At 40.3% G+C, this 18541-nt stretch overlaps 1 protein-coding gene across 2 annotated transcripts in view; it reads right to left on the bottom strand.

Annotated features, from left to right (window-relative positions):
- fam171a1.L (family with sequence similarity 171 member A1 L homeolog) overlaps positions 1-18541 on the bottom strand; it is an 84117-nt gene that overhangs the window by 34199 nt on the left and 31377 nt on the right. Inside the window, exons 2-4 of one of the 2 annotated variants that reach the window (XM_018266644.2) lie at positions 18377-18471; positions 12093-12320; positions 6825-6917 (exon numbers count right to left, since the gene is read on the bottom strand). In XM_018266644.2, the coding sequence (XP_018122133.1) occupies positions 6825-6917; positions 12093-12320; positions 18377-18380 (325 nt within the window). In that variant the 5' untranslated portion in view covers positions 18381-18471. The remainder of the gene's footprint in view (positions 1-6824; positions 6918-12092; positions 12321-18376; positions 18472-18541) is intronic. The other variant, NM_001095187.1, reaches the window with a different exon arrangement.

Below are 18541 nucleotides of genomic sequence, written 5' to 3'. Positions count from 1 at the left end.
TTGCGAATTTTCTGGCAAAAAAATTAATTACTGCCACTACATAGATGCGAATATTCTGGCGTTAATTTTGTTTTTCGTACATTTTGCTGTTTAGTAAACCAGGCATTGCATGCGATAACTGGCGAAAACATATTCTTGCGCAAGAAAATTCACAGATTTATATTTACCGGAGGTTATTAAACTGTCGAAAACATATTTGGCGACAAATTTGTCTATATTTGTGCACATATTTTTAACACGCTTTAGTAAACGGACCCTTAAGTTTTACCTGCAACTTACTTTCTGCTTTCAAAGTAAACCTCCATACTTGGCTGCCCTTTCATTAGCCACCAGTGGGAGCACCTGAATCTAGCTGGGTTGGGTGGGAGCTACAACATGGAGCTGGCCACTGCTCCTGTATAAACTATAACTATATGTTTTATATAAGTCCAATGTAAATGAGTGCACACTGGGAACCTTTCCACAGGTTTACTTTAAAATCATAATTTTATTCCCAGTGTGCACTCATTTACCTTGGACTTATATTGATTATGTTCTTTTTGAGTAGCACCTGGGTAGCTTGCTGAATACAGTGGAGTTCGGAAAACCAAGGACTTTTCTATATACAGGTATGGGACCTGTTATCCAGAATGCTCGGGACCTGGGGCTTTCCGGATAACTGATTTTTCTGTACTTTGGAACTTCATAATTTAAGGCTAGTAGAAAATCATATAAACATTAAATAAATCCAATAGGCTGGTTTTGCTTCCAATAAGGATTAATTATATATTGGTTTGAATTATGTACAAGGTACTGTTTTATAAATAAATATCCTCAAATATTAACCAAATACAAGCAAATGTACTACAAATAAAAAGAGGGCTACCCTTTAAAAAAATAATTTTCACATGCAACAAGGAGAAATAAGTGGTATGCCTATTCCAGTGAACATACATGCGTGAAAGAGGTCCTTAAAAACCATCAGACTTGTAATTTAAATACAAAAGCTATAAATGAATTAATTATTAACCATTACTAAACGAATTAGTGAGAATGGTCATGCTGCTCAGTGGGAATTTTATTATGTCTCCTGAACAGTCGTTAAGGGGTAAAAGTCCTAAAATAAATAAATACACAAGCCCTATAAAACTCAGAAGCTGCAGAGCACATTCCTAGACCGCATGTCAGATTAGTGTGCAGAGATTTATATGTAAAGGATTTTCAGCACATGCCTCGTGTTTTACACACGGAGCATCAGGTTTATTAATTAATAAAATTGTGTTGAGAAAATAGAATTGTATTTAATCCTGAAAAAGATAAGAGAACCAAACAAAAGGGCTGGAGGTGGGTTTTTCCAACAGCTCAACCTGTGGGTCAAATGTTGTAGCATAAGGCTATTCACGTGGCTTAGTATCCCTTCATTCAGCTAAGGACACAAACAAAAAGATCTAAATAATAACAATAAATTGAAACATCCTGAAACTTCCTTCTACTAACACCTACAAAACACATGGAGATTATATGTCCAAACAGGCTTAATGATCAAACGACTACAGGAAGAGGGAACTACTGACCGATGGGCAATATTTTAATATTGCTGTCTTAAAGGGAATGTCAATCGCCGAAATTCTTTTTATTTTTGCCTAATAAAAGGAAACAATTATAAGCAATAGACATCCATTACAAAATTTCTATGGTTTTTCAGTTATTTGTATATGTATTGCTATTGAAAGGGTGTCTGTCCCTTTCTATTCACTGCCCTGGTGGCTCAAACTGTTGATACAATGTAAGACAAGGCAGCTGATTAATAGACCTGTCTTTGCTAGGGGACCAATACTTTTGCAACATTGTTTAAAAAGTAACAATCAGGAGTTAAGAAAATGCAGCTTTCAATAGTAATTGTTTTTATAAATAACTTCAATATTTTAATAATTGTGTATTGGAATGTTGCTTAGAATCATGTTTTCTTTTATCAGGCAAATTTATATCTTGGAGTTGACTTGCCCTTTAAGTCACACTTGTAGTCATGGTATCTTATCCCATTCTGTTAAGGCAGTGATCCCCAACCAGTAGCTTGTGAGCAACATGTTGCTCTCCAACCCCTTGGCTGTTGCACCCAGTGGCCTCAAAGCAGGAGCTTATTTTCGAATTCCAGGCTTGGAGACAAGTTTTGGTTGTATAAAAAACAGGTACACTGACAAACAGAGTCTCAATGTAGGTTGACAAGCCACATAAGGACTACTAAATGGCCAATCACAGCACTTATTTGGCACCCCAGGAACATTTTTCATGCTAGTGTTGCTCCCCAACTCCTTTTACTTCTGAATGTTGCTCACGGGTTCTAAAGGTTGGGGATCCCTGTGTTAAGGCAATGACAATGACTAAGAATAGTCTGCTGTGGGAAATCTGTGTCAAATTACCCAAAAAATGCCTTTCCATTTTTTGCAGAAATCACGCTGGATTGCTGCATGTAAAGTGTTTACACATATGGTGATATATGTATGTAAAGTGTTTACACATACAGTAAGGTCCATAAATATTTGGACAGACAACTTTTTTTTCTACTTTTGGTTCTGTACATTATCACAATGAATTCTAATGAAACTTTCAGCTTTAATTCAGTGGGTTGAACAAAAAGATTGCATAAAAATGTGAGGAACGAAAGCCTTTTTTTAACACAATTATTCATTTCAGGGGCTCAAAAGTAATTGGACAAATTAAAAAACTGAAAACAAAATGTTAATTTCTAATACGTTGTTGAAAATCCTTTGCTGACAATGACAGCCTGAAGTCATGAACTCATGGACATCACCAGATTCTGGGTTTCCTCCTTTTCAATGCTCTGCCCGGCCTTTACTGAAGTGGCTTTCAGTTTGGGTTCAGATCAGGAGACTGACTTGGCCATTCAAGAATATTCCACTTCTTTGCTTTATTAAACTCCTGGGTTGCTTTGGCTGTATGTTTTGGGTCATTATGAAACGCCTCCCAATCAATTTGACTGCATTTAGACAGTGTCTCTGAACACCTCAGAATTTATTCAGCTGCTTCTGTCCTGTGTCACATCATGGATAAACACTATTGTCCCAGTGCCACTGGCAGCCATGCATGCCCAAGCCATCACACTGCCTCCGACATGTTTTATAGATGATGTGGTATGCTTTGGATCATGAGCTGTTCCGCGCCTTCTCCATACTTTTTTCTTGCCATCATTCTGGTAGAGGTTGATCTTGGTATCATTCATCCAAAGAACTTTTTTCCAGGATTGTGTTGAAGGGGTTTTTCTTCACCATGGAAATGATTCTGCGATCAACTGTTGTCTTCAATGGACGTCTTTTTGCGTTGCTGAGTTCACCAGTGTTCTTTCTTTCTTTTCTCAGGATGTACCAAACTGTAGACTGTGCAAAATCTTTCACATACAAGCCCCCCCCCCCCCCTTAAATCAACTCCAGGGCTTTTATCTGCTTCATTGATAATGACAAAGGAATTGCCACACCTGCCCATGAAATAGCTTTTAAGTCCAATTATTTTTGAACCCCTGGTCCAATTACTTTTGAGGCCCTGAAATTTAGGGTAGGGACACACTGGGCGATTTGGGAAGATTTAGTCGCCTGGCGACTAATCGCAGCGACTTTTCTTCCGGAATGCCTCCCCTCACTCTGCGCCTGGATAAAATGAAAAGTCGCCGGCGCTAATCACACACGGCGATTCGTTTTCCGAAGTCGCCCGAAGTTGCCTCACGAGGAAACTTCGGGCGACTTCGGAAAACGAATCGCCGCGTGTGATTAGCGCAGGCGATTTTTCATTTTAGCCAGGCGCAGAGCGAGGGGAGGCATTCGGGGAAGATTGGTCGTGGAAAGTCGCAGCGATTAGTCGCCAGGCGACTAAATCTCCCCAAATCGCCCAGTGTGTCCCTACCCTAAGTGATTTAGTTCCTCACGTTTTTATGCAATCTTTTTGTTCAACCTACTGAATTAAAGCTGAAAGTCTGCAGTTCAACTGCATCCAAGTTGTTTTATTTAAAATTCATTGTTGTAATGTACAGAACCAAAATTCGAAAAAAAAATTGTCTTTCCAAGTATTTATGGAGACCAAACAAACAGCTACACTGAATGCTGGAGAGTGACACACCCCTCCAGATCAGCTGCAGCCAGCCAACCAGTTCAAGCAAAGGTTGCTACAAAGTATTAAAACGTAACTTTTAATTTAAACCGTTTAAAAAGTATTATTAGTTTTGGCCACACCAGCACACACACTCACAACGTGGAAAACAATACTACGCCGTGCGGGACCTTGTCCCTAAAAAACACACATTTAAAATCTCATCACGTAGGTAGGAAAAGTGGTGGGTATACAAAAAGTATATAGTCACCGGTTTAAATACCCATTATCAAATAGCTGCTACAGGGTGCAATCATCAGTATGTCACCAAGAAAGTAATATTGGTTCCCACCCTTCCCCCAGCCAAGTTCTACCTAGCTACGTTGGGAAGAGTGGTAGCTATTCACACCACCTTCCACCTACGCCACCCTACGCGTTTCGCTGGCAAGCAGCTTCGTCAGGGGCATAAGTGCTGGTCGCGCTCCTTTCTCCCCTTTAAATAGGCTACAGGCGCAAGTTACTGCGTTCCGCATGTCCATGACGTCACTTCCGGTTTCGCGTACTTATGTGACGTCACTTCCGGTCATACGTCCGTGTCATTCATGTGTGCTGGCGGAAGTGCGCATCTTGCTGCTTCATCCCTTAGTGAAACAGGAGTCAGCTACCAATACACTTTGCCAGTCTATTCATTCTAAGGGGCCAGCAAAGGAACCTGTCAAGAAACACTATGGTTCTAGTACTCTTAAAGTTGTGGGATCGGTTCAAGGCATATTCTATAGTGGTTACTTTGATGGACTTAGCCTGCAGATGATTACCAATACATGAAAGGAGGCAAATTGTGTTAGTATATTAAATCTATAAGTATAGGTGTAATTATAAATATAATGGAAAGAGAATTAGAAATGCATAATAATTTTTTATTTATTTACATTAAATTAAGTTAAATTATATTAAATCCACATAGTTCCCAGATCAGATCCAGCTGCATTAAAGAAATGGTGCAAATGTGAATCCCTCATTTAAGCCCTTTGGTGATTTACTTAGGCACCAGTATCTCCAGCGTGCCTCGCATTGTAAAAGTTTTTTATTAATATCTCTCACTCTTGTGGTGGATTGGATGTGTTCAACACCTATAAATTTCATGGCTGAGGTGTTGCCATCATGGTATTCGTTAATGTGGTTGGCGACTGATGTATTCCTTTTGTGTATTACGTCGCCTACGTGTTCTAGGATCCTTCTTCTCAGTTCACGTTTGGTTTTCCCAATGTAATTTTTGCCACATTCACAACTCATGACGTAAATGACCCCTTTCGTCTTACAATTAATGAATTCATTGATAAAATACTCCTTAATATCAGAGTTTTCCACGTTGTGAGTGTGTGTGCTGGTGTGGCCAAACTAATAATACTTTTTAAACGGTTTAAATTAAAAGTTACGTTTTAATACTTTGTAGCAACCTTTGCTTGAACTGGTTGGCTGGCTGCAGCTAATCTGGAGGGGTGTGTCACTCTCCAGCATTCAGTGTAGCTGTTTGTTTGGTCTGTTTAGGCTCATTTAGAGCATTACCAACCTGCGAGCCAAAGGCTACAATTCAATCTTACAGGCTCCGACTATTCTCTTTCAAGTATTTATGGACCTAACTGTATGGTGATTCAAATGTAATTAAATGGAAAAGCATTTTTGGGTGATCCATTGCCCATGGTAGTGCAGATTTCCCGCAAGGGACAAGACTCCCCCCGTGTGCCACTGGAAACAATGTTGTGGCCATGCTTTAAGAATTAATAGAGCTTTCCTTTTTATTGCATATACTATTTATTTAAATAGGTTTCCAAGTCCCTCATTCTCTCTTATTTGTTTGTCACTGGGCATCCTTTCATGTCCAACAGGCCAATGAAAGTAACATGCCAGCCATCTAATTAACCCCCATTTGCTGAAGTTGTAGATCGACATTGGCTTCCATTAGAATTGAGGATTGAGAAGGATAAGAATTTCACACAGGAAGATCAGAACAAACTTACATTGCAGTGCGGTAAAAACACAAAAAACACAATAAAAGAAATTAGAAGAAAGGGAACATTTTTGATGATCTTCATCCCTTAGCTGTATCTGTTATGCCATGCCTTATGTTTTGGGCTTCTGTACCAGCCCAAGGCAACCACAGCCCTTTAACAGTAAAGATCTGTGTCTCCAAAGATGCCCCAGTAGCTCCCCATCTTCTTTTCTGTTGATTCACTGCACATGTTCTGTGCTGCTGTCACTGAGCTTAGGAACTCTCTCATAATATACAGTGCATATAGAATATAAATGTCACAATATAATTAGTAATTAATACAGATCATTACAGAATTTAATAATCAGCCCTGTAGCATCAGTTTATATTACAAACTAACCTCATTTATTGGTGGATAATTTGCAACAACCCCTTAGCTTAGCTTCTCAACAGCTGCTGTGAGTGTCGCAGACATTAACCAAAATGGTGACCCCATGTGACAAGTTTGAAGTCCTGGATCAGTGCTGCTATTGAGTAGCTGAAACTTTAGGCTGGTGCAACAAGTGCCGTATAGAAAATATGGCATTTTTAGCCATTTATTTTTAGGCTTTGCTTTTCCTTTAAGGCAAAATCTGACGCATACTGCTGCAACTTACCAGTCTGTATACCAAAAATAAGGTTTTAAAATTTCTGTATATTATAGCATTCCACAAACTATTGGTAAAGAAACAGTAAATAGAAGACAAAATACACAAACCTTGAAATCCTGAGACTATCTGCACAATGTCATCGTATACCATAAGCGTGGCAGAACGCTCTGGCAATAAACCAAGGCTTAGTGAGGAAAAAACTGCAAGGAAAAAAAAAAGGAAAAGATGTTTATCAGTCACACCAAGGAGCAACCATCTGTATTACAATGTGCAAAAAAAAAAAATAATAAAAAAAAAAAAACAGATGCAAATATTTTACATACCCCATGTGCTGCAGAATGAGCCAGTGCTTCTGGACTGCGTCGCAATGGCAGCCTCACAACAAACTTTTTTGTAGCCATAAATAGACTGAAAATTTTATTATTTGCAGTGTTTCAGTTCACAATGATTTAATTGCCGCCCAAGTTGCATTGGCACATGTGGAAAACTGTGATGGACCAAATGCCCAGTCCACCACTCACACTTAGCAAATGGCAAGTGCCCAGACTGATGCACACAGGTTCAACATATGGTAAGGGCCCCCTAATGGGGGCTAATAACACACAAAACAGTATTGTTTCAAAATCTCAGCCAAATTGTCCTTCAAGATGAGCTTTAAGAATCACCTAGAACGGAGGTCCTTTACCTTTTTTCCCATGAGCAACATTCACATGTAAAAAAAGAGTAGGGGAGCAGTGCAAGCATGAAAGATGTCCCTGGGTATTGTAAAATAAGTGCTGTGATTGGCTCCTCGGTAGACCCTATGTGGATTGTCTGCCAATAGGAAGCTCTTTTGTCAATACACCTAGTTTTTATACAACCAAAACTTGCCTCTTGCCTTTGAGGCTACTGGGAAGAACAATCATGGGGTTGGTGAGCAACATGGTACTCACGAGTCACTGGCCGAGGATCACTGACCTAGACGAACAAACAAGTATTCCCTTTAATCTCACACTAATTGGCCTTTAGGCTGCACCCCAAGTCCCTCTTTCCCAAGTGTGCTCAATGTCTTCACAAAGAAATAATAAAATTATGATAAAAACTATTCTCTGCCAGATCTAAACTCAGGAAAAAGATACTGTATAATACTGTATAATCCGACAGGTTGGTCACCAGAATCAAGGCAACCCGCAACCGGTCAGCTATATTTTATTCACTTTCAATGGCAGCTAAACAGACTATGATTGTACCAGGCCTGAAACTAGGGCTAGGCCAAAGGTGTAGCGGCCAAGGGAGTAACTGGAGGATGCAATTTACTGGATGATGCATTCCACTCATGAGACCGTCCGACTTATTATAAATTCCTGAAAGGGCAAGCGGGAGAGGACCACGGCATGAGGGGGGAGTGGGTGGCCAATGGGAGGTTACTGTGGCCAGCAGTCAAGCAAGTGGCGAGTGGACTGAGGGCAAGTAGCTCTTAGCCTGGCTCTGGCTTGGGAAATTGACTAGGGCAAACAAACAAAAACAGATTTCAAGGCAAATAAGTACACAATTAATGCATCACACTTTTAGGGATAAAGGACCCACATTGCACAAATCTTGAGTGCAGCCCACTTGCTAGCGGAGATTCATGCCTGAACAAAAACTGGAAGGCTGCAGGCTGCTAATCCCTATAAAACCCCAGTTCATATACAGATTAAATTCAACTGATCTGAAACCACTAGATCGAAATCAATTAAATCAAAGACAGCTGCCTGTGAAATAAGCATTGTGCCCCTGCGGCAAGCAAGGAATTTAATCCACATATTTATAACAATTTATAAATAAAACAATTAAGATCAGAGGAACCCTTAAAGGGTCTGACCACGTGCTCCATTTAGTAATAATGTGGAAATGATTCTCCCATAGGAACCTTCCCCGAATCTCCTGCTGCTGACATTTACTCAGCAGACACCAACATCAGATAAACTGAGAACTTAATGAGGAAGGGTTATTTTTTTCCTTTAACAACAGAATAACAAACAACATTGACTTTCATTTACATTCAATGATGCAGTTTTTATCACTAATCCTATATACTAACCGAAGGCCTATCTATGTCCCGAGTGGAGGGGAGGCAGATGCGCACGCAACTTCGGTTAGGATCTATGAGATGCGCGCGCAACTTCAGCCGAAAGACATAGATGCGGCCTTCGATTAGCAGATGTGCTGGAAGGTTAGGATCAGAACAGGTTAGGATCGGGGAGGCAGATGCGCTGGAAGGTTAGGATCTAGGGAGGCAGATGCGCTCACCGTCTCCTTCTGCCTCCCGCCGCCTCTTCTTTCCTGCTCACTCAGGCGGCGACCGCTGGAAGGTTAGGATCTAGGGAGGCAGATGCGCTCACCGTCACACTAGGGGAACCGGTTGCGTACCTGCACGAAAGTCTGTATAAGCGTCGGCCATCTTGCTACTCCTCTGCGACTTTGTCATCCGCCCACTGCCAAATCCGCCCACTAAAGTCTGTATAAGCGTCGGCCATCTTGCTACTCCTCTGCGCGTTTGTCATCCGCCCACTAAAGTCTGTATAAGCATCGGCCATCTTGCTACTCCTTTGCAAGTTTGTCTAATGGCGGCGCTAGCGTCACTCTAGGAGGGGAACCGGTTGCGTACCTGCACGAAAGTCTGTATAAGCGTCGGCCATCTTGCTACTCCTCTGTGAGTTTGTCATCCGCCCACTAAAGTCTGTATAAGCGTCGGCCATCTTGCTACTCCTTTGCAAGTTTGTCTAATGGCGGCGCTAGCGTCACTCTAGGAGGGGAACCGGTTGCGTACCTGCGTGGGTGGCCATTTTTAGCAAAACGGGCTATATTATCTCCAAAAAATATTGATGTTGACATGATAAACAACCAAGTGATTGCATTACTTCCTGGACAAAGCTGTGTCTTTCTGAGTACTGACTGTATTGATTCTGAAGACGAAAGTGAGAAACTTAACTTCCCATTAGAATATTTAAACACTATCAACAATGCTGGATTACCACAACACAATCTTATACTCAAAGTAGGAACAATAGTCATGCTGTTAAGAAACCTTAAGGGTAGGGGCACACGGCGCGATTTCGCCGCGATTCTGCGCTAAGCGAGTTGTCGCTGCGTTTTTTAAGCCGAAATAGCTTTGCTAACTTTGGCGCTGGCGTCAATGCAAATCGCGGCAAAATCGCTGCGCTAATTCACACGCGGCGATTCGTTTTCTATTGTCGTCCGAAGTTGCCTCGCTGAGCGTTTCCGGGCGACAGTAGAAAAAGAATCGCCGCGTGTGAATTAGCGCAGCGATTTCGCCGCGATTTGCATTGACGCCAGCGCCAAAGTTAGCAAAGCTATTTCGGCTTAAAAAACGCAGCGACAACTCGCCCAGCGCAGAATCGCGGCGAAATCGCGCCGTGTGCCCCTACCCTAACACTAAGCAAGGTTTATGTAACGGTACACGGTTGGTTGTGAAGAGCATGAGACAAAATGTTATCAAGGCAGAAGTGCTTACAGGATCCCATAGCGGTGATACTGTTTTGATTCCCAGAATTGACCTTACCAGTTCTGACCAGGAATTACCTTTTAAACTTAAACGACGACAATTCCCCATTAAGGCTGCATTTGCCATGACAATCAACAAATCACAAGGACAAACATTGGATAAAGTCGGCATTTACCTATCTGAGCCTGTGTTTGGTCATGGTCAACTTTATGTTGCATTTTCAAGAGTGCAGCGTTCATCTGATGTTAAAGTCAAGATTTTAAGTACAGCTCACCAGGGAGAACTCATTCAAGGACAGGAGAACATTTTCACAAAAAATGTTGTTTATAAAGAAATTTTTCAGTAACACTTTACTACCAATAAACTCAAAATTTAAGAATTCTAATAGCAGATAGGTAATAACAAGCAATAGGCACAGATTCACTCTACATCCCCACAAATTAGCGTCGCCAGTTGCTGCCTGGGGATGCCGAGTGAATCAGCACCCATCGCATTTTGCTGCCTCACTGTTGTTACCATTCTTTCATTAACGATTCTTTAGAGAATCGGGGGTTTACTGGTTATATAGAATAGCAACATTAGGTCTAAAATGAGGCCAGGAAGCCATCATATGGGTTTCTTGTTTATCAACATTCCAAACAGAATGAAGCATTGCAAGCATATCTCAGTTACTTTATCATTGAAAAATGTGATGTGAAGGTCAACAAAAATAGGACCCGCACCTGAACCCTACCCGGGCTGATGTGGCAGCTCTATTTAAAAACCCACCCATCACCGGCATCACAAAAGGGGGCAGGGCAGGCACATGGTGATAAATAGAGCAAAAACCGCCAATCATTTGCAGACTGACTGAACCCGGCTGACCCACTGGTAAACCCACAGGTCAGCCGGCCCAAAGAAGAAGTTTATCAATAGTGGATAGGAGGTTATGAGAAATGGTTCGATTTACCAGTAAGCATGTTTGGTTGTGGATAATTAAGATTTGTGCATGGCTCTTACCAGAAGTTCATGTCAGATTAAAAAAACACTATTGTTGCCCCCCACCATTCAGAGTGTGGGCTCTGGGATCTGTACCTCAAGGGGAAAAAAAATCTGTAGATGACAAGTGCACTTTAAACCCAAGTTGGACCAGTTAATGAACCTTATTTGCATTTCAGTACATATTTTAAAAGTGTTCCACATAATAAATAGCTTCAAAAATTGTAGGTGGATGTGTGGCAAAATATTTTAAAAAATCTGTCTTCTTTGGTTAAGTGTTATATCAACTGTTTTAATTTGTTGTCATGGACAATGCTAAAACATAACCTTGGCCGGTGCAGTTGTTAGCAAAGTAATGATGGTCCAACGTTAGCTATTAGATTCACTGAGTGTCTAACAATTTGGTTCCCCTAATGAATTAACCATTCATTGTCATTAATTTAAGATTTTATTTTTTGGGGCAAGCTGTAAGACAACTACTTTCATTTTCTTTTTTGTTAATAGTACAAGTGTAATTATTGGCTAATTGTGTGTGTGTGTGTATGCAGAATATGCCCATGTTTGGTTACTTTTCTTCAGTAGAGAACAGATTCAAAATTGTTGATTAGACACCACTGTGGCTGAAGCAAAGGTCTGGTGGATGCTGTTCCATAGTACCTTTATTAAAATACTAGTGCTGACACCAATGCTGAGGGGTCTGTCTTTTTTTTTTTTTGTAAATGACAAAGTAGACTTTCTTTCTTTTGACAAAGACAGAACAGACCCATCTTTGACAGCTGCCAGATGTTTGAAATGGAATATATTTTGTAAAAAGAATAGCCGCAAATAAATAATACTTCATTTTAACCTAGTTGAATGCTCAACTGAATGTCTAGTTTCTGTCATTATAAAGACTACACAAAGTGCTTACCAGGCAATCTCAGAGGTCTCCAAGGTGCAGAATTTGGCACATAGGCTTGTTTGGTGGCTGTTACAATAAGTTGGCTGCCCAATTTATACTGAAGCTTGACTAAAGCTGTTCCATCAGCTCCTGTAGTTCCAGAGGCAGCAGAAACTTGATTGGCGAATATCTCTATAACCGCATCGGCGATGGGCTGGTGAGTACTAACATCACTCACTTGTACTTTCAAAGTAACATCTGTGAAGACAAGAGAGAAAGATCTATTCAATCTTTGGTTAAAGATAACTAACCAACACATTATGAGGACTTGTACCTTAGGGTGGCCATACTTGGAAGAACCAGTAGTCTAGCGAGGTCCGTGAATAAATGAATTTTTGCCTGATTTTGCTACCAAAATTTTGGACCTAATTAGCTGATCTGGCCATCTTGTCAAAAGGTCTGGATTACAAAAACCTTTGTGTACTAAAATATAATTTACTGTTGCTCTGCACTGGTAAAAGCTGTGTATTTGCTTCAGAAAGACCACTATAGTTTATATAAACAAGCTGCTGTGTAGCCATGGGGCAGCCATTCAAGCTGGAAAAAAGGCACAAGTTGCATAGCAGATAACAGATAAAACACCATTGTATTGGACAGGGCTTATCTCATACTGAAGCAGCCTGTGCTTGGCAGTAAATGCGTGCCCCCAAGACTTGCCTCCATGCCAGGAACTATAAACGAGGATCTTCAATGAAGCTATTGGGAACAACATCAAAATGGTTGTAGCGCAATTTGCACACAAGACACTAGAATGGGATCACTGACCTACTGGATTCAACTGAGTATGAAAATTATCAGCAATTTTTATTCAGGTTCAGCTTTTGAGTTGATCAGCTGCAAACTGAGAAATGAGAAAGCCAGTTGGATGACTGGTGAAACGTCTTCAAGAAAAACACAGCATTTGACTTGTTTCTACAGATTTACCATGTCCTGGATGAATAAGAATCTTCACAAACATGAGGCAGTTATCTCTTTTTAAGAAGAATGGGTCTTCTGATGTCCATCTAGCTTTAGAAGAACTGTTTGGGGAGGAAAACGCAATTCATCGCCTGTTTGCAAAATATCGACTGTGCTGAACCAAGAGGAGGGGGGAAACAAAATTTAGCCTCAAGCTTCAAACCAGCTAATCCTTTCCTCCAGGTGACAGCCTTCAGGTGTTGGCGGGATACTGGGACTTTTAGCTCATGTTTGTGCTACAATCATCTCAGTGTTATCAACAGATCAGAGATCATGTGAATGGCCTTGGCAGTGTTGGAATAATTGCTTTCTGCGGCCACACGCAGAGTCAGGGATTTTTGTAGGAAATGCCTGGAGAGACTGGAAAAGCAGCCAGCAGCTGTCTCTGGAGTGGCTCCCAGATGGCATTCCAGTTTGATGCAATTTGCATATTTTATGACAAGTAGCCAGGGAAAGGCAAAGCAAGCCAAATGACAGTCCTGTCACAGTGTATAGTCAAGAACTACATGCTTTTGTCCCCCCCCCCCATTAGAATGATTTAGATATCCGATAGTGAGGATATGTAGTACAGTCATACAGCGTAGCCATAACAAACTTATGAATTATGCAGGTTGTCAAAACGATAAAAGTAATATTCTCTTTTTGTGGAAAAATTCAAGTCAGAATAAACAAACAAATTGCTGATGTTAGCAAATTATTTCAGACCAATTAACCCATAATCTCGGGGAATTAAAGGGATCCTGTCATGGGAAAACATTTTTTTCAAAACGCATCAGTTAATAGTGCTACTCCAGCAGAATTCTGCACTGAAATCCATTTCTCAAAAGAGAAAACAGATTTTTTTATATTCAATTTTAAAAAATCTGACATGGGGTTAGACATATTGTCAATTTCCCAGCTGCCCTCAGTCATGTGACTTGTGCCTGCACTTTAGGAGAGAAATGCTTTCTGGCAGGCTGCTGTTTTTCATTCTCAATGTAACTGAATGTGTCTCAGTGGGACATGGGTTTTTCCTTCTCAATGTAACTGAATGTGTCTCAGTGGGACATGGGTTTTTCCTATTGAGTTCTGTTCTTAGATCTACCAGGCAGCTGTTATGTGTTTGGGAGCTGCTATCTGGTTACCTTCCCATTGTTCTTTTGTTTGGCTGCTGGGGGGAAAAAGGGAGGGGGTGATATCGCTCTAAAGGTGGCCATACACGGATAGATCCGCTCGTTTGGCGATTTCGCCAAACGAGCGGATCTCCCTCCGATATGCCCACCTTGAGGTGGGCAATATCGGGCTGATCCGATCGTGGGCCCTAGGGCCCAACGATCGGATCCTAGCGTTCGCCAAACGGGCGGTCGGATCGCGGGACCGCATCAACGAACAGATGCGGCCGCGATCCGACGGGATTTTTAACCCCATCCGACCGACTTTCGGCCAGATCTCGATCGGGGAAGCCCGTCGGGGGCCCCCATACACGGGCCAATAAGCTGTCGGCAGCTTTTATCGGCCCGTGTATGGCCACCTTAACTTGCAGTACAGCAGTAAAGTGTAATTGAAGTTTATCAGAGCACAAGTCACATGACTTAGGGCAGCTGGGAAATTGACAATATGTCTAACCCCATGTCAGATTTTTAAAATTGAATATAAAAAAATCTGTTTGCTCTTTTGAGAAATGGATTTCAGTGCAGAATTCTGCTGGAGCAGCACTATTAACTGATTCATTTGAAAAAAAAAATTTTTCCCATGACAGTATCCCTTTAAGTTAAATTATGACTACTCTTGCCTCCCCCAGTGTGCTCAATGGCTACTGACCGAACTAGCAGCTAATTGCTGCATGACAATATGTTAGCTCTGGAATTTTCAAGCGTCATGCTTGGGTCACTAAAAAGATCCAGAAAGCTGCATGAACAAACCGATTTTAACAGCTCATGTGGTATGCTCATTGTGGAGCCCTTTGTATGCTTTGGGTGTCACGTAAAAGGACAACTTAAGCCACAATAAAGCATAGATTTATTCCAAAGGATGCAGCCTTCTTAATATTAACCCTTTCTGGGTGAATTTTGTATCAATTTTGTATCAACTCCTCTCATCACTGTGCAATGTGGCAACCTGGAAGTTTTCCTGCGTCAATCCCTAGATGCATATAATATGGGAGGAATAAATGTAATGGCATCCAGAAGGAGGAGAACGAAAGGCAGATCTTAATCTGCTGTTGCATATATGCAGCAATGCCCACATCAAAATAAATTGTGTTTTTTGCAACACTTCAGACAGGCAAAACTTTACTACGGCAAAGCAGCATTACTCACCACCAAGATGAGCACTACTCTCTAGTAAAATGCAGCAAATAGTTATAAACTCATTATAACCAATATCATGGCAAGCAACCGATAATCTTAAATTATATACAATTCTTGAAATAAATAGGCTTTTTCAAAGGGTAGTTCACATTTAAGTATTTTATAGAACACCATTTTCTAAGCAACTTTACAATTGGTTTTCATTATTTATAGCTTTTGAATTATTTGCTTTTATCTTCTGCCTCTTTCCAGCTTTCAAATTGGTGCCACTGACCCGAGCAGCCAAAACTATTTCTCTGTAGGGCTATAGTTCTATTGTTACTTTTTATTATTTATCTTTCTATTCAGGCCCTTTATACTATTCATATTCCCATTTCTTGTTCAAATAAGACACTAGCAACCTGCTAAAATATCAAATGGAGAGCAGCTAAACAAAAAGCTGTAAAATAACTGAAAAACCCCAAAAAATTAAAAATGAGGCCCAATTGCATCATATTAAAAGTTAAAGATGAACTACCACTTTTAAATCACCCACACTGTCTTGATGACATATTATAAATCATTCACCAGCAGAATATCTTTTACACTTGCTTGACCATTACAAACTATCAATAGAGAGGACTGTCAAACAAGTCAATAGAGAGGATTGCAAGTATAGAAAGGATAAATGATTGGGCATCCTTATTATTTGGACTATATGGCACCTTGCTACTATCATTATGGTTCCTACTTTCAGTTATTTGTGATGAAGACACGTCACTTAGCAGTTTTGTACAATCTAAGGGCACATTTATTGGGAAATGTTACACTGTACCACTGCTAGCTCCCATGATAACATGCTAAAGTGTTTCTTGTCCCAGGAAAAGAGCTAGCAGTCAATCCACACTGAATAATTTCTAATACATTGACAGGCTAGAGGTGGCCATACTTGAACTCAGCGTCTGACCATCTGGCAGTGTATAGCCCCTCAGAAAGATTGGCTTTAACAAACCAGCTTGCCGTCCTACCACACCATGGGCATTCTGTTCAGACTCATATTATGATGTCCCAGTCTTCAGCTCAGCATGTGGATGGGGCATTTGCAGCTATAGAAGTCTCAGAAGCTGCTGTATACTTTCACATTCAAACCCAAAATAATAATATGCCATGTTGCTTTGAACATCAACGTTCTAATCTAGGCCAATATAGGATGTTGAGGCTTATTTTGCCCCATTTATAATCTGACCCTAAAAAGCATGTTCCTCCCCACCCCCTTTTTTAATTCAATTGGCACTGTTGTTTTCCCTTGACTTTACTTTGTTTAATTAATAGCTAGCCCTTGCACCACAGTAAAGTATATGGTTAGTAACCGCCAATTTATTTTGTTCACTTTAATTTTCTATTATGCAGAGGAAGCACATAATTATAGGATTTTCATCTGTCATATGGTATTATTTAAAGGGGATGTCCTTTTGCATGTTGAAAGAAATAAAGGTAATAAAAGAAATAAAGGTAGTTTTTTCAGTATATACATTTTTCAGTGGTTTAAATGCATTGTTTAATACAACTCTCCTATTCATACTCTAGTTTCTTACTCAAATCAGTGCATGGCTGCTAAAATAATTTGGACCAGAGCAACCAGAATACTGTAATTTGAGACTGGAGAGCTGCCAAATAAAAAGCTAAATAACTTAAAAGCCACAAATGAAAACCAATTGCCACAGAATATCACTCTCTACATCATACTAAAAGTTAATTTAAAGGTGAACAAGCCCTTTAAAATGGACTCTATGGGAGATGCCTCCTGTAATTTGAATATTTCTGGATATCAGGTTTTCAGATAACAAATCTTACTCCTGCATTTTCATATGCCTTTCTCTACTCCTTGCTCTGACATTTTTAACAATGTTGCAAGAGTCATCCTGCAAAGATAGGTCTGTTAATCAGTTGTTATATTGTTTCATAAAAAGGGCAAAGTGTATTAGAAAGTTGCTCAAAATGAAATATTTTACTATGCAAAAACAATTTGAGAAGAGAGGTTCCCTTTAAATAATCAATTCTTTATTAATAACAGATAAGCTTTTACCCTGAAGTATTATGTAAACACCTTGTAACTAGTGTTTTTTAAGCCTAAATCCATGTAGATAGAATAACAAGTCTATTGTATTTTTTAATGTTTAAATGACTTGGCACTGTACATTAAGGAAAGGTCCTTTATCCAGAAAACTCTAGGTCCAATTATTCAAGATAATTTATCCCATACTCATTCACCACAATTTGGACACAAGTTGCTTCCAACAGAAAGGTGGTTCTGTAAATACTCTTTAAATGAGGGAATATAGCAATACTCACAGTGCTAACGGAGAACAGATGTCTTAGATTTGAGGCAGATTTCCTACTCCTTCCCGTAAGCAGAGGAACACTGTCAGGCTAGAAATCTCAGCTGCACAGCAATACATTTCCATTGCTATTCTCCATTCAGCCTTTTTCAATTTATCAGAAAGGTTTCCAAGGAACAGTAATGACTTCCGCTTTATGGCTATTTCTAGAAGCTGCACTAAGAAATCGCAAGTAACAAAATACTGTGACTAGACTGTTTCAATTCAACATTTAGCTTTTTTTAGTTTTAGGCCACTAGGGCCACATGGTGGCAGAAAACCGCTAGCAGAAATCCATGGCTGATTTCTGACCTACCTCGGGCAGAGGCCTCCTCTCACTTCCTCACTGAATTGGCTCGGAGGGAACAAACTTCAGTGAATTTCGGCTCAAAATGCAGAGACTCGCAGTTCTTTTTAATGTTTAAATGTATTGGCGGATTTTTCGTTTTTTGCCCCAATATGGCCCTAGCCTTTAGTATTAAATTAACTTCCTGACACAAACAGTTATAATATGGTGCAATGTGTGGTACCAGTAAATGCATAAGAATTCACTAAAACTCTTTGCTATCAGATCTGCCAGGAAGTAGCATCAGTATACAGTTTATGGGGGTCATTTACCTAGACCCTGGACGTCTGGTTGTGATCACCTTACCCATACAAAAGGTATTTGTGTCATTTACACACTAGTGTACATGTGTGACTGCCATGTTGATTCCACTTGTGGGTAGGGATGAGCTAAAGATCTTGCTGCAAAAAAAAAAAAAAAAAAATGCCCATAGATTAATGTATAGTAAAATACCATTTTGGTTTTTTGGTT

The sequence above is a fragment of the Xenopus laevis genome, chromosome 6L (assembly GCF_017654675.1).
Source record: "Xenopus laevis strain J_2021 chromosome 6L, Xenopus_laevis_v10.1, whole genome shotgun sequence".
NCBI classification, from domain to species: Eukaryota; Metazoa; Chordata; class Amphibia; order Anura; family Pipidae; genus Xenopus; species Xenopus laevis.
The sequence above is the reverse complement of the archived record's forward strand: the minus strand, read 5'-3'. Positions and strand labels throughout refer to the sequence as shown.